The sequence below is a fragment of the Zeus faber genome, assembly GCF_960531495.2.
Source record: "Zeus faber genome assembly, chromosome: 1".
Classification (NCBI taxonomy): domain Eukaryota; kingdom Metazoa; phylum Chordata; class Actinopteri; order Zeiformes; family Zeidae; genus Zeus; species Zeus faber.
This window is the reverse complement of record NC_137193.1, coordinates 59,035,824-59,057,704: the sequence shown is the minus strand read 5'-3', so window position 1 is coordinate 59,057,704 and position 21,881 is coordinate 59,035,824. Positions and strand designations below refer to the sequence as shown.

At 42.2% G+C, this 21,881-nt stretch overlaps 1 protein-coding gene across 2 annotated transcripts; it reads left to right on the top strand.

Annotated features, from left to right (window-relative positions):
• The first annotated feature begins 921 nt into the window (after positions 1–921).
• gtpbp3 (GTP binding protein 3, mitochondrial) lies at positions 922–20,125 on the top strand. Of its 2 annotated transcripts, none has more exons than XM_079999139.1 (11): positions 922–1,059; positions 1,772–2,052; positions 2,588–2,674; positions 3,950–4,032; positions 4,969–5,088; positions 7,833–7,905; positions 9,031–9,174; positions 10,321–10,486; positions 14,982–15,112; positions 15,276–15,462; positions 17,918–20,125. In XM_079999139.1, the coding sequence occupies exons 1-11, from the start codon at positions 977–979 to the stop codon at positions 18,147–18,149; spliced, it is 1,587 nt and encodes a 528-aa protein (XP_079855265.1). In that variant the 5' UTR covers positions 922–976; the 3' UTR covers positions 18,150–20,125. The 2 variants fall into 2 exon arrangements, with proteins under 2 accessions (XP_079855265.1, XP_079855266.1); XM_079999140.1 differs by having other exon boundaries at positions 926–1,059; positions 1,870–2,052.
• Positions 20,126–21,881: the final 1,756 nt, after the last annotated feature.

The window sequence follows — 21,881 nt, the reverse complement described above, 5'->3', positions numbered from 1 at the left end:
CCTACGTAAGCACGCATGGAGCAGGGGGGCAGCCCTCCCCCTCCCTATGGCTCAGAGCTCAGGAGCATCACAAGCTCAGGACCTCTCCACAGGCATAAATTCTGCTTAGTCACCAGCCTCTCAGCTGACAGCTGCGACGATCTGCAGTGGACTGCAAACACTTAAAATCCTACGCAGTTTGGTTCATATACAGTATATACACATACCAATGTACATGTAGCCTCAGGTTGTATTTATATTTTTGGGGGCAACCACAGACCAACCTAATAATTGTTCATGTTTATTGTATGAACTTGTACAAAAATCACTTTCTAATTGTGTAAGCTCGTTGCCATTTCAAATAAAACAGCGCCCAGATCATTGTGTATGCATTTCCCTGGAGTTTCACGATCTTGAAATTGAGTCAGTTATCACACAACAGGGGGCCGTGGGTAATTCCGTCACCTCGCAGGCAGCAAAAGACAGACAGAGAGACAGACAGACAGATAGATAGATAGATAGATAGATAGATAGATAGATAGATAGATAGATAGATAGATGGATAGATAGATAGATGGATAGATAGATAGATAGATAGATAGATAGATAGATAGATAGATAGATAGATAGATAGATAGATAGATAGATAGATAGATAGATAGATAGATAGATAGATAGATAGATAGATAGATAGATAGATAGACAGACGGACAGATCAGCATCTCACAGCAATCTCACATCTCACAATATTATGATAAATCGGAACTCAAATATCCGGCAATCGGTGCTACACGGGCCAAAATGAACGGCGCACAATAGGCGGGTCTTATCCTTGATTGACATATATTTAACAAATAGGACTCAAGGATTACCGAGGGTTGTGGAAAAATCTGACCAATCACAAGCAAGAAACGCAATAGTGGAAAATGTAAACTGGTGGGAGACGCTTGTTTCTCGGGACAATTCAATGTCGTGTAGAATTTGGCTGTGACGGGTCATGTCGGCGGCTCTCCGTGTGCTCATGCTGCGGTCCGTATCAGCCCGGCTGTGGAGCAGTGCTCTCCACACTCTGAAGAAAGGGTTTGTTCAACAGACTATGTTTGTATAGTCATACCTGTACCAATATGTCCTCATGTACCAGTCTAAATACACAAATATAATCTTCTGAATTGAGGTGGGAGAGGTACTGAGACGTTTTACTGAAGTAAAAGTACAATTATCCTGACACAAAATTACTACAGAAAAAGTTCAAGGACCATATTTCGACATTTCTACTTAAGTATAACGATATAATGACTTGCTGTTAAAGGCACTTCCAAATACTAAAAGTAAATGTACTTGTCGTATCTAATGCCCTGTTATAACATCATATCAGCATATAGTGTGTGCCTGCCCTACTGTTGTGCACATCAGTGTTCATACATAACCTGATTACAATTCACAATAAAACAGTAGAGGTGGTGTCAGTCATCTGAGCAATCCTAAATAAACATCTTGATAGAAATGCAGTAGGGTAAAAAAAATCGAGATGTTTGCTTTGAAATGTATTGGAGTAAAAGTTGAAAGTCCCCAAAACGAAAGTCCCCAAAACTTAATCTATACTACTTAAGTAAGTACAGATACTTGACAAAGGTACTTAAGTACATTAATGAAGAACTTGTAATTGGTCACTTTCCACCACTGCTTCTGAATGACATCTTTATCCTAAAATGTCTTCAATACCCATTTGTATGAAGTTATAACAGGAGTGATTCGCCCTCATCTTAAATGATACTAACTTCTGTGTCTCCAGCAGGCTGTCCTCAGCCATGAGAAGCCTCAGCGCCTCAGCGGATGGTGGCCCAGGCGGTGCTTTGTGTGACGCTGAGACTATCTTTGCACTGTCATCAGGCCACGGCAGGTGCGGGGTGGCGGTGGTGCGAGTCAGCGGCCCTGCCTCGTCCGCAGCCCTGAGAAACATGGCGGGGGTCACCCACGGTGGTCTACCTCCTCCGCGCACGGCCCTGCTGCGGAGCATCACTGACCCTCGCTCCAGAGAAGTGTTGGACCGCGGACTCGTTCTCTGGTTCCCAGGTTTGTTGTGATTGTAAGATGTGATTACATTTTGGATGCAGACGACAATGCTTTTTTTTCTGACGTTAATAAGGTCGTTGTGATTTTCTTTTCCCAGGTGGGGTGCTCAACTTGAGTACCCGTAGTAAGGTTTCATCAAGACCTTGCAATATCGTGCACTATACACGGCCTCAGAGTAAAGTTTGGACTAATGATCAATTTAAAAACTAAGTAACTTAAATTAAGTAACTCAAGTTCTTAAAAGCTAGAATTTCCATATCTTCAATCAATTATGTTTGGTTTTCTCAGCCTGGCCATTTATTTGTTCATTCATTTTTATATCTAACAATGATGTATTTTGTCAAACAAAAAAATCCACATACAAATTGCTCACAATATTTCTGTAAAAATTCACACTAGGTGGGAACTTCACTTGTCATCTAGAGCCCTGCCATGGTGTATAATTGCAATAACAATTATTGTTAGAATGTATATCACAAGTTTAATTTTGAGAATATTTTAGCTGTCATTATATTGGTTGTGCTTGTGTTTCCAGGTCCACACAGTTTCACAGGAGAGGACTGCGCAGAGTTCCATATCCACGGTGGTCTAGCTGTCATCACCGCTGTCTTACAGGCACTGGGTAAGATCCCAAATGCTTTTTTATTTAGTATGACACAACTTGATACATTACCAAACAAACATAAAATAAGATAATACAGGAAATGACACACAATCAGACTAGGCATGATAACATTAGAGTATTATTTATTTCTGAGGTTTCGATTTTTTTTTGCAAACTTATCTTACATGAACACCATGTGTTGTTTGTTCTTATTCAATTTTAGTAATATATGTGTTGAAGTGTTTTTTATGGAAAAGCTTGTTTGGGCAGACTATTTCAATGTTTTTTTGTTTTTTGTTTTTTTTTGTTTTTTTTTAAATGCACGGCAGACAGCAGTCGAGAAACAAACATTTCAGCATCTTCAGCATCAGCTGTTCTACTCCCACTAAGAAAGTGACCTATATTTGAAGACAACCGCCACATAGGTCAGCAAGCATCAATCATCCAATTGTTGATTCATAAGTCAACAAGTCTGTGAATGAAAAACACAGGTTTTGTATCCACAAATAAGTGAATTTGCATTTACATTTACATTTAGTCATTTAGCAGACGCTTTTATCCAAAGCGACTTACAAGGGAGAATAACATTGAACAACTGAATATACAAAATATTGCCTGTTTCATGCGCAACACTATAAAATAACTATTAGATAAAAAATTCCACTAGAGCTTAATATGGAAAGAATGTGTCAGCTGATATTTTCAATACCCCACATAAGAGGGGAGGGGGGGGGGGGTGGCAATGTCTCCTCAGCCTTGTGTGTCCTCTCACTTTCATTCACGTTATGCATATGCTTCATGTGGCCACAAGGGGGCAGTATTGCATCAATGAGTGGAGAGTAATTGACTGCTCCTCAGATGGCGACCATTGACATGTTCAGCACAGGAGTCCTTACATTTAGGCAATAGCACTCTCATTAAAGGATCAGTCCACCGTATTTAAAATCTGACCAGGCTCATTGATGATGATAAGAATATGATGGTCAAAGTAAATTTCTCATTGCCTAGCATTGGCGCCATGGATTAGGATTGCATTTAACGATTGTGCCCCTACTTTTTATCCCCTACCCCCTATATTTACTTTAAGAAATAAAATACAATTTAAATGATTTCTGAATACAATTTGTATTCAAAATTCAATTTTAAACATGGCCTCTTGAGCATACACATGCCTGTTTTGACTCACTGACATTGACCCAGCATTTGACCCTCTGATGTTGACCCTCCTGTTTCTGTTTCTGTGCGCGAACATGGACTTGCGTGTGTGCATGCGTGTCTGTGTCTGTGTTACAGGAAGCCTGCCTAGCATGAGGCCAGCTGAGGCTGGAGAGTTCACGAGAAGGGCCTTCAGCGCAGGGAAGCTGGGCTTAACAGAGGTAGGACAGGCTGGAGGACCATCTAAAAACACGGCAGGGCTCCAAGACCGTGCTACTAAATTTTATAACTAGGAGCTGTGTGTGTGTGTGTGTGTGTGTGTGTGTGTGTGTGTGTGTGTGTGTGTGTGCGTGTGCGTGTGCGTGTGCGTGCGTGCGTGCGTGTGTGTGAGAAACGCCTTATTAAGCGATTATTTTAGCCGAACCTCTGCGCTGGTGCCCCGTCCCGTCCCACGGTGCACAGAGCCTGGAACACCTATAGAGTCCGGATGGAGCCTCTTCTAGAGCACTGTTTTGTTTTGTTTTGTTTTTTTGCCTTTTTTAAATTTAATGAGCATATAGCTGTCCTTGCACCTGCTCAGCTGGTGGATTAAAAAAGTAAAATAATAAATAAATGATAAAATCGAGTGCACAGACAAAGTTTATTCACTTGCGTGCTCAAAGAATCAGAATCGTCTTTATTGCCAAGTAAGTTTACACGTACAAGGAATTTGACTTGTTGTCTGGTGCATACAGGAAAGATAAATGTAAAATAAAACACTTGAAAAACAATCTGTAAATATATAAGAATATAAAATAAGGCTTTTTTTTTTCTCCCCCAGATAAAGCTATACAGTTTCTGCAGGAATGTGCAAATGTTCAGAGTATGAAGTATAACAGTATGTGCAACAAAATGCACACCTAGGCGACCGTACAAGGCGCCCTCTTCGGGGTCACCTCGTGCAAAGAGGATGTATTTGGATGTATGCGTGCAACATCTTTACAGAAAATAATAGATTTCTTCTAAAACAATGCATATTTTTTTCGAATGTTAATTTTAGTGGTCCTCCTAAATTTTGTGCCGGTGCTCCCAAAATCTTCAGTAGATTCAATATGTCAACAATCAATATGTCAAAATAAAGTAATTCTGATTCTTCTGTGTTTCAATGAACGCCTCAGGTGGAAGGCTTGGGGGATCTGATCCACGCTGAGACAGAGGCCCAGAGGAGGCAGGCTCTCAGGCAGATGTCTGGAGAGCTGGGGCGGCTCTACCAGGACTGGAGCCACAGGTTGAAACGGGTGAGTTAACCCACAGTTCCCGAACTGTACAGCACAGTATTCAGGACTCTCTTAACAGGTGTGGCGAGTGCAGAATGTGGTCAGCATGACTGCTGGCGGCCGTGAGGCTGTGGGCAAGCCGTTCTGTTCCCTGCAAGTATTGCAAAGTCATTTGGCCGGTTGCCTCCACTCTACTTAGCGACGCCGTGTGAATTGAGAGGAGCGTTGTAAATGACTTGGCACCAGACCTCAGCCACAATTCCAGGAGTTCTCCCTCGAGTCGTTTTGTCTTAGTGGAGATTTCTGCGAAAGTGAGTGTTACGTGACACCCTGTGTACCATGCCACAGGTTAAACACCTCGCTAACTGGACACCTTAACAATGCTGCGTTCTTCCTATAATCTTGGCCTCACTATGCACTATTGATTAAGTTATGGGAATTTGAGGCTTCCTGTTTATGTGGCTATTATCCCATTGTGTGTGTGTGTGTGTGTGTGTGTGTGTGTGTGTGTGTGTGTGTGTGTGTGCGCGTGTGCGTGTGCGTGTGCGTGCGTGCGTGCGTGCGTGCGTGCGTGCGCCATTTGTCTCTGTTAAAATCTGTCAAGAATGGGAAAATGATTCAGGAAACATGAAACGTATCTCATATTCTATTGGCGGATGTTGCTAATGGATGCTGCATACAATCCCCTGCTCATACTTCATACCTCATCTGTTTTCTTTTCCGAAGAGAATTGTCTCCCCTATGGAACCACCTCTGTTTCCAGTGAGGTTGTTAATTTGGTCCTTCCTGCATTCAAATTGGCTCGGAGTCGCCGTGCCACCTTACCCGGCTCTATTTTCGATTTTCTATGAACTTTCTCCCGTCAAGTTCTGATGAAGAAAAGGTGCTGTAGCCAGCGTGCCTGTGCTGTGAGGTCGGTTTCTGCTCTCTGTCCATTCAAGACAACACGCTTTTGCTATTGAGAAATGTATTAATTCATACTTTAAATCAGAGGAAATGACACAAAATCAATTGATGTAAATTAAATACTAAAACACTGTTCCACCCATTTAAGATTTTCACTACAAACCTCAATGCCATTGATTGTCTCTGTTCATTTGAAAAATCTGTTACCTTGAAGTCAGAGAAACTAAAAACAATGGCAGGCTTTTCACATTTGAATTCCAAGTAGGAGTGCAACGGATCACATAACTCACGGTTTCGGATCTTATCACGGTTTTGAGTTACAGATCAGATCATTTTTTCGGATCAGCCAAAAAAAAAAAAAAGGGGGAGATAAATATAACTTTGCTTTCTACTTTGCGAACAAAAACGGATCAACTACGTTCCGTTCAAGCACTAATTCCAAGCATAAAACGAGCCACAGGGAAGAGGAATCTGCCAATGTCGACATTATCATGTATTAATAATATTAATAAGGCTCTTTCGAACAAGGACATTTTCTCTGAACTCTAGGCCTCAGCCAGACACTGGATGTGTTTACATGCACATTATTATTTCAGTTATGAGCCTTACTCTGTTTGAGACCCGAGTTAGGGGATGCTGTTCACATGGAACCTTTAATGACTGCTTTATTGATTCCATTATTTTGATGTGACACTGTGGAAAACGACATGTGCTCTTCTCAAAACCCATCAGTAACCCGGAAGAGGTGTTCATGTGCTCCAGTATTCGGCACGGCCCAGCCGTCGTATTTGAGTTTTACTGGGATATGGGCTTAGGATGGTTATTCTAATGAGCATACAGTGTTTTGAGGCACAGATTTATAATTAAGACACTTTTATGTATGGGTTTTAGCTAGAATATCAATGTGCATATCAGGGAGAGATGCCCAGACAAAAAAAAAAAAGCATTGGGAGCATGTCACAGTTTGAGAAGCCGATGCTCCCAGTTGAAAACATTTGGTGCTTTGGTCTTAGATAAGAAATACATTCTTTATACTATATTAAGAGTACTTTAGAGTTTGCGGCTTTATCCAATGTGTGATCAGGCTGCCATTGTGTCGATGGGGCTGAAGGTTACTGGAGGTTATTTAGAGGCACGACAACGCCGCAGCTGTACTTTGCATGCAGATGACCACCATGTCTACAGGTGTTCTCCCTGGAGAAACCTCCCAGAGCGGGCAATTTGTGCCTTCCTCAGGAAAGCTGATGGTAACCATCAAAAGCTACCTTAGGTTTTTGGCTTTCTACGAAACAGTGTTTTATATTTACCCATACTGCAGTGTGCCGAAGGTCATACTAATTTGACACTCAAACAATGTCACTTTTTTTTTCCCCTCGTACAGTTGGTTTCCCACTTTTGTACACGCAGTCAGGTATGGGAGTCTCAGGTTTCCTGTTTTTGTCCGGCTGTAGTACTATGGTGTGTATGTGCTGAGATTTTTTTTTACCAGTCAATCAAGATACTGATCAATGCAGTGTTTGTCAGTGCGGTTTTCTTCCTCTGTGTTCTATTTTTGATGGAATTGCACCGAAAGCCATTTGAGGGTTAAAAAATTCTAGCTTGTAAAGTGTTTGCACAATTATATATTTATCTGAAGATTTGACACGTAGATGGAAACATGGTATAGAAATATACAATTATTAAAAATACAAATTGACGGGACCTTCAAACAGTAGCATCTCCATCTGTGAAGAAGATTGCTTCGCAGTACTTAATCACTATGATGAACTGGTGTTTATTTTCATCAGTACTATTGTGGCACTTGATTCCAAATTGCAAAAGCTCTAAAATATCTCTGCTGGTTCCGCTGTGCTCCTCAGTGCCTGGCCCACGTCGAAGCCTTCATAGACTTCAGCGAAGATGAGCTCATCGAGGACGGGGTTCTCGATCAAGGTACATGTACACTTTCTCACCCAGTCCCCGCGGAACGACCCCCGGAAGGACCCCCTTGACCCCCGGGGGCCCCAGGGGGCAAGGAGGTCCTCTTTTTCCCCTCACAGGACCGATGGCGCTTTCCTGTTTGGATCTTTGGACGAGTCAGGCCGTGGCGTGTCGAGCAGTGCTCGACATGACTCCGCTCCGAAGACGGTTTCCTTCAGGAAGTTTGGACACGGAGCCACAGGGGGCAGGAGGCATTTGTCTCGCTTCAAAGCCCGCACTGCCCGTGAGGTCGACCGCGGGAATGGCGCTGTCACAGTGCTCTCCATCTCAGGGTTTCCTATGGTGTGTGTGTGTGTGTGTGTGTGTGTGTGTGTGTGTGTGTGTGTGTGTGTGTGTGTGTGTGTGTGTGTGTGTGTGTGTGTGTGTGTGTGTGTGTGTGTGTGTGTGTGGTTGTGTGTGTGTGTGTGTGTGTGTGTGTGTGTGTGTGAGATCCCCCTCTGAGTCCCTCGTCTGGCAATGGCGTGGTGCTTCAGAAGCCTCAGATCTCATGATGCCCTAGCAGAACAAAGCCTTGGAACAGATGTGTGTTTGGGTGGCATGGAATGCCCCTGGTGTCTCATGCGACGGCAAATTAACCAGAATTTTTATGTTCAAGTCAATAAAGACTCTTCTTCAAAAGGTGGATGAGCAGCCCTAATTTTATGTCATATAAGATGCAATACATAATGTCCCCCTAATGTAAAGTGTTTAAATTGGCCAATCTATAATGAATGACTTAATCCATACACAAAACATATAGATGCATCACTAATTAGATGCATTGCCTTTTACTGTACAGTCACTTTTTTTCTCAAATTTGCCTTTGGACAATATAGCCAAAGTTTCTGTTTGGACTCCAAAACAATGTTCTCGTCCTGTTGAGCCGTACTTGTAAGCGTTTGTTTTAAAGTCCCTTTCTTCACATGAGAAAAGAAGGTCCGACGTTGATCTGACCCATTTCTTTATTTTTGATTTTATTTTATTTATTTTTTGATCCAGACCCAAATTGTGGCGTTGATGCGAAGGCGACTCTTATCAAGGCCAAGAACATGGTTGCTGTACTGGAAAACCTCCATCACGTCTCTTCTTACCCCACAGTGGACGGATCGGTGTGTGTCCTGCAAGCGGAGGTTGAGAGGCACCTGAAGGACGAGCGGAGAGGCGAGAGGCTCCGCAGCGGAGTGCAGGTCGTCATCGCAGGAGCCACCAACGCAGGAAAGAGCAGCCTGCTCAACATGCTCTGTAAGAGGGAAACCGTCCAGCGCACGCATCCAACTTTCATATTTACTTCTTTTGTTTAATTAAAAAAAAATAAAAAATGCTTAACCAGCTTATTACATTGTGTATCCACATGTGGTGTTTGTACCTAATGAAAACGCGTTTGTTTATAGTGTCGTGCTGTATTTGTTTAAGCTATTACATCCTGAAAATCATTTACTGTAGTATGGCTTTATATAAACAACATGGATTGACCCGGCAAGGCCGATCTCACAGCTTCCTATCAGAACAACAGGCAGGACAGACTTGAGAAATCCTGTTATTGTTTCCTTTTACGCTTCATCATTCCAATGATCCTGCGTACACTCTGTCGGCAGTGACAAGTATTAATGACTCTGTGATGACTGCAAAGTCATCTTTTTTTTTTTTTTTTTTTTTTCCCCCTCTCCTCTCCCATGCTGTCCAGTTTCAGTCTGTAGCCAGTCACACACTGATGGGGTGTTAAAAAACTGAGACATTTTGACTTCATTAAAGGATATGTTTGCTATTTTTCAACCAAGTTCTTTAATGTTCATCATTTATAACAGTTCATAGCACAACCTTGCCGAATGTTTTACTATTAAACTTACCACTCTGCTGTAGCTTTTCACTGTTCTTAAATGCAGCGGAGTCAAACAAACTTTAAACTTTAAAGCCACATTTTTTTTTTAGAACTGCTTTTTGCGATCACCGCAGTGTATCCAAGTGTAACTTCCGCTACAGTGGGTTGCCAGTAGGAAGCAACGCAACTTCCTGTTTCTAGTCTTCTGCGTTAGCGCAGACGTAGTCAAAAGATCTGATTTGCAGAAGTACAAAAGAGTCAACTAAACCCTGAAAAACCTGATCAAATGCAAAAAATCAGTCATCAACTTATAAAGACTATCTGACAATGGTGTGAATTTCCTGTTTTCTAAAAGTAGATTTAACATATATATATATATATTTTTTTTTTTAAGGTTTATACATTGAGAAACTGCAGCGGAGTGACAAGTGTTACGCATGGTTGTGCTATGAACAATAAAAATGAAGGGAACCTGGGTTGTAAAATAAAACAATGTCAGTATTTTTTTTAAACAGGTCTACTTATCCTTGTAGAATATTGCTAATATTTATTTACTTTTTTTTTCCCAGGCCAGCGCCCAGCAGCCATTGTTTCGCCCATAGCGGGGACCACTAGGGACGTGGTGGAGACGTCTCTGGACATCGGGGGCTTTCCAGTTCTGCTGAGCGATACGGCCGGACTCAGGGAGAGTCCCGACCTCGTGGAGAGAGAGGGCGTCCGCAGGGCCCGGGAAAGGTAGGCAAGCAACGTGGCAGCACCAAGATTTGGGTCAATTATCACAATCCCAGTATCAGCCACAGGTTCAGTCTGAGCTCAGTGAGTTACCGAAAAACTTGACTGCTATCTACGAGCGTCGTCGTGATTTAAGATTATGTTTGAATGACGTAATTTATTCTTCTTCTACTGATTTTCAGTGTGAGGTTTGGTGAGAGCTTTTATAAATCTTTTCTCTCTTTTTATGATCGGCACATTGTACTACTCAGGTTACAATTTATAGTTATTTATAGTTTATAGCCGTTTGTCGTACTTAAAATGCTCGTTCTTGTCATTTTTCTTTGTAATCACATAAGGATTCTGTCTTCATTAAATTCTCAAAAACCAAAAGTTGTTCAGCGCTATGTTCTAGTTCTCAACATTTTGCCGATAGGCAGACCCCGCAGCCTCAACAAATAAAGACATCATTCAGTAGCTCCTGTACTGTGTGGGCAGACATTCAGATGTCTCCATGAGGGAGTATCTTCCTGCTCGCTACAGCCCAAAAATAGTATTGTTTTATTTCCACAGCCATATACAACACACTGTCTGAGACACTTGTCCGATGGCCCTTTTCAAACAAAGAAAGGAAGAAATAATTCAATTCTGTCTCTCTATATGTCGCATTTTGGAAGTGGCTGTGATGTAACATCCAAAGTATTATGTATTGTCAACCAGTGGTCACCCTTTCCTAGTTATATAATGTTCACAATGAATGGGGTGCCATGTGTATTATGTATAGTTTGAAGAATGGGCATTTATGAGCATTTAGCGATGGCTACTTTTCCTGTTTATAGCAGTTTACAGTAGCCGCTCCCAACGCTCCATTACATGCAGATACACAGACAGACAGGCAGGAGAATGTGCATGTGAACCTGCACAAGCATTTTAAACTGATCTTTTTTTATAGATCTTACCAAAGAAGTTTGATCCCATACCGTTTGAGTTTGGCACAAATCAGGAACTACAATTGAAATCGGAGGGGGGGGGGACATTGAAAGTAAGAAATTTATAGGCAGCCAATCTCTTCTCAGGTGATTACTTTTAATGAATTGGGAGACTGTCAAGAATGAAGCTTATTTTCAATATGAAGTTTAAAGAAGGGAAGAATTCATTGTCACAAAACTCATTTCATGTCTCGATATATAGCTCAATATCTGCTAATATTTTCTAAATCCCACTAATCCAGTTGAAGCTCATTGAACTACAGTATATGAAAATGGTAATGTGATGAGAAAAATCTGTACATTCAATTAAAACCATTTCAGACATTGTGCAAATTTTTAGGTTATATTTTCTCATTATCATAACACCACAAAATGTTTGACAATGTTTAAATTTCCGTGCCGCTGAAATACGATGAAGACAATGTAAAATTACTGCTCAACCCTCAATTTGTGACTGTATATACATGACTTCAATCAAGCGTTTCTTATAGCTCTTAATAGGATTCCTGTTCTCTACTGGCAGTTTGGCTGACTCCTCTTTTTCAAACTGCTCCATTTCTCAGATTTGAAGGTTGCATTCTCCCAAATGCTGTTTCCAGATCTCTCCACAGTTGACCTATGGGATTTAGATCTGGACTCAATGCTGGTCACTTCAATACAGTCCACCATTTTGTTGTGGACCATGTCCGGGTGCTTTTTGAAATGTGTTTCGGGATATTGTCCTGCCGGAGGACCCTTCAGCTGAATTTTCTGACGCCGTGTTCAACATTGCTCTCCAAAATACCTTGGTAATCCCTTAAAATCATTATGCCCTTACACGGCTTCAAGATGCTCAGAACCAGAGGTAGCAAAGCATCCCCAAAACATCACTAAACCTTCTCCATGTTGGACAGTCTTTGAAGGCTTCATTTTTTCGTACTGCAGCAACCTTTCATTGAGCTTTTGAAGGAACCGTCCCCCTTTTTTTGTGCCCGTACTGCAGGAACTAGGAATGTTCGTAGTTCTTACAACTCCGTTTTGTGGAACTTTTTTAGCTCCTACTTCAGAGCAGGGACGAACAGGCACAAGAGGAACCTTCAGTGACGTAAGAGCAAGAGCACGTATATGGTCCCTCACCGGTTCCTCGGACTGAGGACAGTCCCCCTGGTCTAGTTGCATCGCTCTGGGTGCAAACCAGCCCACGTATACTCAGCAGTAATAAAAAAATAATAATAAACTATAACTATAAGAACCAATAAAAATAGCTGTTTTTATTGTAGATGTATTTATTTTATTTCCGTTGTTAATTCAATGAATTAACGTGCACCCCGTAATCCCCGTGCCCTGTCCCGATGTGAGGCCGTGCCTTGCGAAAGGCGGAACTTACTTTTAGAAGACATCTAGTTCTAGGGGACCTCTACAATTCCTAGTTGCCCTTAGGGAGTCCCCAGAACTGTTCGGTGTGAAAACGCTGATAGACTTGAAGTGCTTCACCAAAAAGCTCTGATTTGGTCTCATCTGTCTACAGTCCTTCTACCAGAGGAAGGTAGCTTGTTCAGGGGTGTTTTGGCGAACTCCAGGCAAGCTTCCTTGTGTCTCTCTCAGCAGCAGGTTCCACCTGGGTCTCCTACCATAGAATCCCCTTTTATTGAGTTGCTGCGAGTTGAAACTGCTGTCTTTTGTCAGAAGGTCAGGCTTTGAAGTTCTCCAAGGTTGTTTCTCCAACATTCAAACCATCCTCCACTCTCATCTTTGATTAACATCTCTCTTGGCGCCATGTGTGGTGAGGTTGTACACAGTGGAACATCAAGGTCAATGGAGATTAACTTGTAGCCTTGAGGTTGTCCATGCTCCTCAGACAATTCCCTGTTTGTATTTCTTTTCTCCATTTTCTTTTCTCCATATGGGGATGGTAGCTCAGGAGGTAGAGCTGGTGGTCTAGTAATCTAAAGGATGCTGGTTCGATCCCAGGCTCCTCCTGCTAGCATGCTGTAGTGTCCTTGAGCAAGAGACTTAACCCCTAATTGCTCCTGATGTATGTCGGTGTTTGAATAACTGTAAATCGCTTTGGATAAAAGCGTCTGCTAAATGCAATGTAATGTAATGTGCTTGAAATCCAATTATTTCTCACAACTTTTGCAAGGTGCCAATAATATTGCCAAGGACATTTTAGGAGACCTGTGTTGAACAAGAAAATATTCCGATTATTATTTATTTATTATTTTTATTTTTTTTCTGCAAACCAAATAAATAACGTGGATACCAAAATATCTTGAATTTCAGCAGGTCTCAGGAGTAAATGGTTTGTAATTAAAAAATGACCAAACTCAAATTGTTGTTTGCCTCAACTCACAAACGTGAACACACGCACACACGCACGCGCACACGAGCGCACACACACGCACACACACACACATATACATACACACACACACACACATACACACATGCACACCCAAGCGTGCTGACGGTGGAACTGAGGGGTGTGGGGGGGTGGAACTGAGGGGTGGTGGGGTGGGCCCATAGGAAGGGCAGGCAGTTCTTATGCTTTAGGGGACTTTCTGTCCAGGGAACAGGTCATCAGCTCGTGACCTAGGAAGGACCCGTAACAGGAAGGACATGGTAAGTATAAGCATCCGCTGCTGCTGCTGCTACTACCACCACTACCCCATGGGAGTGGGGGTCTTGAGGGTAGAGTGTTTTGTGCAAGGTGGGGGGTCACCATACATACCCCAGAGCCCAACCAAAGATCCATTGGTGGTCACTTCAAGAGGAAAAACTAATTTATCTGTCCATCTATGTCATCAACAAGACTCACAAACGTTATTCCAACTGCAGTATACAGTGCCGCACGTGATGATCAGGAGCTGTTAAGAGTGAACCTTCTCCAAGAATCTCCAAATATTTTCTGAAAAAATAGGATCTCTCTATTCTAACCACCACTGACATATTTCGGGTTTTTTGCACACGATTGATGGTGTGATGGATTTCTTTGCTAGAACTACTTCTTTTTGTATTTCTTGGCCTTGGCAGACAGTAGAGTACAGGTACTGTATGTGCTGTTTCAACTCAGGGATGATTTTATATTCTTGATGTTTCACATTCAGTTTGTGGCCATACTCTATCCTAAATACAGCACATACAGTGAATTCTTGAGACTGGTGTCAGTGGGATCTGATCCCTCTAAACACATTTTTGGTTGATTATTTCCAACTTGCTCATCAAAATTCAAAATAGTATACATATATTCTTTGGTCATTTATTATGTTTTCCCTATTACTGAATAGTTAATTTTATCATTTTAAATTCCGTAGGGATTGATCCACTGATTGAATAAGTCTAAGCTTCTTCAGGTGAGAATCTGTACCCAACTTCAAGGATAAAGCAGGAACATGAAAAAACTTTCCACGTTTGTGATTTGTGTTACATTAGAATTGGCAGATAATCCTCAAATACCCAGGTTATATCACAGGTATTGATTTACCAAGGCATAAATGAACCCCTCTCATGTCAGAATGTTTAAGGAGTGTAGAGTGTTTTCTCTCGTGCAGGGTGGAGCAGGCTGACCTGGCTTTGGTGGTGGTGGACTCTGTTGAGCTTCCTCTTGATGTCCAGCAGGCTCCTGCCTTCCTCCTCAGCTACCTCCGCGGGGTCCTGCCACCCCGGGAGGACGCACACGCAGGTACTGGGTCTTCTGCCGCGACAGGATACCTCAGCAAATACATTTCACTGGCATGAATTATTGCATTGTATCACAGTGAATTGCCCAATGTACGTCCAAGCGTTCTCAACTAAATCATAAAATCATATTTGGTCTTTTTTTATTTTTTGTATAATTGTCACAGAGTTTCCTCCGGAAAGATGTCTCCTGGTGCTGAACAAGAGCGACCTCATCCCAGAGGAGTGCAGACGGAGGCTGGAGGTGGAGCTGAGCCGCTGCTCCGCTCTCCCTCCCTGGTGTCTGATCTCCTGTCAGACCAACGCAGGAGTGCATCACTTCCTCACCGCGCTGCACGGCAACGTCAAGACTCTGTGAGTAACCATACAGTGTTGCACACTGTAGGTTAGGGACTTCCAAATCGGATTGTTTATTGTTCCCCATAAAAGTTGATCTATTGCTGCTGAAGCAAAGTCATGCTGCAATCTATGTTCATCAGAGTTCGTACTATGGCCTTGAGGTGCCTGAAGCGCTTGAATTTTGTCCTCAGAAATGTGTGTACTGGAAAACCTTGAAAATAGCTCATTTTTTGCCGCAGTGCTTGAAAACTCCTTGGAAAAAAACGTGATAATGGAAAAACTGTGATTCACCCTGGTTTTGTTGTTCAAGTAATAACATAATAAAAAGAATCCAGAATCACATTTACAATATAGATGATGCCAGGGAATGTAATAAATTAAATCCAGCATGGTTGGGAATACTTACATTTATAATAATAGATGACACTTACAGTGGGGCAAAAAAGTATTTAGTCAGCCACCAATTGTGCAAGTTCTCCCACTTAAAAAGATGAGAGAGGCCTGTAATTTTCATCATAGGTACACTTTGACTATGAGAGACAGAATGGGGGGGAAAGAATCCAGGAAATCACATTGTAGGATTTTTAATGAATTAATTGGTAAATTCCTCTGTAAAATAAGTATTTGGTCACCTACAAACAAGCAAGATTTCTGGCTTTCACAGACCTGTAACTTTTTCTTTAAGAGGCTCCTCTGTCCTCCACTCCTTACCTGTATTAATGGCACCTGTTTGAACTCATTATCATTATAAAAGACACCTGTCCACAACCTCAAACAGTCACACTCCAAACTCCACTATGGCCAAGACCAAAGAGCTGTCAAAGGACACCAGAAACAAAATTGTAGACCTGCACCAGGCTGGGAAGACTGAATCTGCAATAGGTAAGCAGCTTGTTGTGAAGAAATCAACTGTGGGAGCAATTATTAGAAAATGGAAGACATACAAGACCACTGATAATCTGCCTCGATCTGGGGCTCCACACAAGATCTCACCTCATGGGGTCAAAATGATCACAAGAACGGTGAGCAAACATCCCAGAAGCACACGGGGGGACCTAGTGAATGACCTGCAGAGAGCTGGGACCAAAGTAACAAAGGCTACCATCACTAACACACTACGCCACCAGGGACTCAAATCCTGCAGTGCCAGACGTGTATAAGCCAGTACATGTCCAGGCCCGTCTGAAGTTTGCTAGAGAGCATTTGGATGATCCAGAAGAGGATTGGGAGAATGTCATATGGTCAGATGAAACCAAAATAGAACTTTTTGGTAAAAACTCAACTTGTCGTGTTTGGAGGAGAAAGAAAGCTGAGTTGCATCCAAAGAACACCATACCTACTGTGAAGCATGGGGGTGGAAACATCATGCTTTGGGGCTGTTTTTCTGCAGAGGGACCAGGACGACTAATCCATGTAAAGGAAAGAATGAATGAGGCCATGTATCGTGAGATTTTGAGTGAAAACCTCCTTCCATCAGCAAGGGCATTGAAGATGAAACGTGGATGGGTCTTTCAGCATGACAATGATCCCAAACACACCGCCCGGGCTACGAAGGAGTGGCTTCGTAAGAAGCATTTCAAGGTCCTGGAGTGGCTTAGCCAGTCTCCAGATCTCAACCCATAGAAAATCTTTGGAGGAAGTTGAAAGTCCGTGTTGCCCAGCGACAGCCCCAAAACATCACTGCTCTAGAGGAGATCTGCACGGAGGAATGGGCCAAATTACCAGCAACAGTGTGTGAAAACCTTGTGAAGACTTACAGAAAACGTTTGACCTCTGTCATTGCAAACAAAGGGTATATAACAAAGTATTGAGATGAACTTTTGTTGTTGACCAAATACTTATTTTCCACCATAATTTGCAAATAAATTCTTTAAAAATCAGACAATGTGATTTTCTGGATTTCTTTTTTTTCTCATTTTGTCTCTCATAGTTGAGGTATACCTATGATAAAAATAACAGGCCTCTCTCATGTTTTTAAGTGGGAGAACTTGCACAATTGGTGGCTGACTAAATACTTTTTTGCCCCACTGTATACTAATAGATGGCAATGAGAATAATAAGATATATAGATATACACTGTATAATACATACTAATATAAATAATTGAGAATGAGAATTATATTATAATTAATAAAGATCACATTGCAAATGTATTATATTATAACCCTAACCTTGAAAATGAAACTATTGTGCTTAAAGTACTTGAAAGTACTTGAATTTCAGAATTAACCCTGTTCCATGTAAATTCATCAATGAAAGATGCTATTTGGCTGTTTGCCTTTACAGAAGATCCTTATTCATCACAAACTGCCCTTGAATACCATATTGAGTGTGAAATAATTCATCTGAATGTTGGGTTTTAATATCTAATAGCATTTTGCTGTTGTTCAGCCCCATCTCCATCCCAGATGGATACTTTGCCGCTTGTTGACCTCATTGTTGAGCTCATTTCGAATGCCCCCTTCCTCAGGTGTGGTGACCCCCTGTCCGGGGGCCCCAGCCTGACCCAGGCCCGCCACAGGGCCCATCTGCAGCAGTGCTGTGCGGCTCTGGCTCAGTACCAGCGCTTCAGGGATGGGGATCTGGCGCTGGCGGCTGAGGGAGTGCGGCTGGCGCTCACCAGCCTGGGTCGCATCACCGGGCACGTCGGGGCTGAAGAGATCCTGGACATCATCTTCAAAGACTTCTGCATAGGGAAATAGATTCACTGCAAGGACATGGGGCGTGGGGGTGGTCGAAATGAGTGACAAGGTGTGTAACCTGAGCCACATCGGGACATTTTAATATGTTGGTATGGAACATTGGGCTCTTCACACACACTGGATTAATATTTGACATGTCTTTTAAAATAGCTCACAAAGAAGGACGCTTCATATGTACACGATATGATGAAGGATGTTATTGGCTTGTAAATGCCTGATATACAGTATGTTTGTGTTCCTGGGTAAATCAAGCTGTGGTCTGCTCCTTCTGTGTGAATGACATGACCGTAAAATAAGGTCCATGGTGGATGCAGTTCAGGTACAGATCTGACCGATCTGTAAACTGTTGTAGTCTTCTCCTGGACTCTGTGAACATGTTGCAAGATGACTTGATGTACCTTCACAGGATTTTAGTGTGCGTTGATTAGAATTGCTGTCTTTGGCCCTGCTTGAGAAGAGATTACAATAATATAGCTTCATTATTTTTATTATGTTTTTTTATTAAACATGTACAGCCAGTCACACACAGTAGCAGCCAGTTGTGTTCCAAGCTCCCTGCTGTCCTATTCATCATCCCGCATTTCGATGGCAAAAAGCGGTTGAAGGACCTTGATTTGACCTTGATTTTTGATTTTAAAGGGTTCAACCTTCACCCACCAGTCTCAAAATGATGTCAGGATGTGCTGTAAGATCCATTTTGCAAATGTTCTTGATTGTACGCTTGTGAAGCTCCTTGACGGTCTTTGCCTTTCCAGTTATTGAGCTACTTCACAGCATCACCTTCTCTGACCTTCATCTTCCAGGTTGCGAAGCTGATAAACTGAATGTCAACGCTGACTAAAGGAAGCAGGCGTAAACTGTGCTGAGAACCAACGGCTTCCTATTTAGTCTCCTGGGTTTTAAGGAAAAACAGCCTTAGCATTAAGTGTTCACTGGATGAGTTTGATTTGTACTGCTGCCCTCTGTTGTCTTGGCTCCATTGTTTAAACGAGCGCAGCGCCTTTTCAAAACGTGCATCTGAGCTGCTGCAGGTGGAGGGTGCACCCGTGAGAGTCATGGCGTCTCGTAGTGGAAAAACGCAGAGGAAATACACCCGACCAGATGGAGGCTGCACTGCGGACGTGAGTGACTCAGTCGCAGCCCTGAAGCCCCGCCCCGCTGAGCGGCTCGCTGTTCACTGGTTTGTTAAAAGTTTCCATGTATTAATATTACACGTGTCGCGTGTCCAAATTTGACACTGCATGTCCTTGGGTCCCCAGCAGTACACCCACCAAGTGTGAAGTAGATGGGATGAACGGATGTCGGGATAATCAGAGGACAGACAGACACCTTCCTTTACGGTTAGATGTTGCAAGAGGGGAGGGTACTTGTCTGAATTCTTTTCCCATCATTTTTTGGTTTCTCATTTAGAGGAAACCCGTACCAGCACCATTGTTGGAAATTGTCCCAAAGGAACCAAAACCTAAAGGTCATTTTAAGGCAGTCTCCTGAAGAGTGTGAATAACATGGAGAGCACTGAACCCAGCGGTGAACCGGTAGATTTGGCCCTGATGGTGCTGCTTTGGCTTGTCAATCGACCCATGAGGGTGAGAAATTTGATTTACCAACAAGAACTATGTGAGGGTTGAGCTCCATGTGCAACCGTTTCTAAGCCATTAACTGCATGGAATTTGGGAGTGAGAAGGTGTTAGAAATTAATGTATAAGCCTAAATTGATTATTATATAAAATAGTTTCAACAAAAATAAATAACACAAACAGCCCTCACACTGCAAATAGATTAAAAATCGTGCAGAGCCTATCTACTCTAGTGTATTGACTGTGGGTTTTTTTGTTGTTTTTTTACCTGTAAATAGCAGGTGTTAGTGTTACCATTAATATTTGATATATTATTTCACTGGCTGTGATGCGTTATGTCTCACTCAGCTCTCATTGGAATGGAAAAAGCGTAAAGCCTGGTTATCATTCAGATCAATGTGTAATGAGAACGGTGTAAATAATTGATTTTGTATATCTTTTACCTTGAGTTGCACAACACATGGTGCTAAACCTTTCTTTTAGGTTATGAATTATGATGAAAATTAATTTAAAAAAAAATCCTATTCATACCTTCAAATGAATAAAACCAAAACTTTCCACGTTTCTGTTCCCAATCTCCTTTTATTGAATTCATATTCAAAACAAACAAAAAAACATTCCAGACAAGATTTTTTTCTAAACGGAACAGTCTGAAGTGAGCGGGGAATTTAAGAATGTTTCCTGAAGGTTCAGATCTCCGCCGCCGCAACTGGGAAGTCTGTATTCCTCCCTGATGAGCCATAAACACACCACCCCGCACATCCATAGAAATTCAACGGCGTTTATAAATATGCACCACAACAATTCTCTGGGCCACAAGGAACATGGATCTCCTAGTCCATAAGGAATGCATGACATTTGGAATGGATGGCATTTGAAGAGGTCATTGTGATTTTACAGAAGAACAAGTCCTCAAACAGGATAAGAAAAAAAGAGCTTTACCCCCGATGACATTAACACCGTTAAGCGTCCATACGCTGTAACTGCCTTTTACCGTAACACCAAAATCCCTGTCACCATGACCCAACTTCTCTCTGCTGTGTGGGAAAGAGACATTTTTGGAGCCAATGCTGCCTGTGCCTTTTGTTCCCCTGTCAATCTGGCCTTGATCAAATATTTATGTTTCCTCGTTGAACTCCTCACCCTTCTTCCCGACTTGGCTCCCCCTCTACCAGTCTGTGACGGCATGGGCCCTGCCAGCCAAGCCGCGGGGAGGTTTCCGTCTCACCCTTTTCTCTGAGACTCTAGTGTCGTCCTTCACCACGGTTCTGTCAGAGCTTTCCCTTCCATCCCTGTGACGGATGGCAGGACAGGAGGAGTTTAAGTTATAATTAAAAGAGAGAGAATGGGAGCCGTGTCCCATAAATCAACGACAATATGGTTAAGGGCCCTGATGGGTGTCTTTGAAGTTGCGGTTCAACGTCCCTCTTGAGCACGGATGTCTTTTAACTGCTATAAATAAATAATTATAAAAAATTATAAATAAATAGTTCATGATGTCTTCTGTTTTTTTTTTTTCAAATGAATGTGATCAATTAAAAAAAAAAGAATATTGCCGATATGAGTAAAAACTGGAGTTTGGATCCTTGATTCTCCGTTAAGTATCATACCTGGATTGCGGACGCTGGAAAATAATCACAATACTTCTAATAGCTTGATACAAGAACGGGGAAATCAGAAGTCTGTGAACATTTCACAAGTCACTCCTTTCTCCATCTCCAAATACGTTTATGCTTATGAAAGTGTCTGCATACAATATTATATATGCAATAATGTACCAGGATAGTGAGACTGTGTGTGTGTGTGTGTGTGTGTGTGTGTGTGTGTGTGTGTGTTCAAGTTTCAGATTCTGTGTTGCTCACTCACACACACACACACACACACACACATCAGAGCCATTTGAAGCTTTGTGACATGCCAGGAGTTCTACGCTGTGAGGTAAGTACTGGAGGTACGTTAAGGTAAGTTTAATTTAGGAGGATTTAAATGTATATTTAATACATCACAGACAATTAACTCTATTATATAATTATAGAACCCAGAATTGCCATTGTGGCGTGTGTGTTTGCGTTCGTGCGTGTGTGTGTGTGTGTGTGTGTGTGTGTGTGTGTGTGTGTGTGTGTGTGTGTGTGTGTGTGTGTGTGTGTGTGTGTGT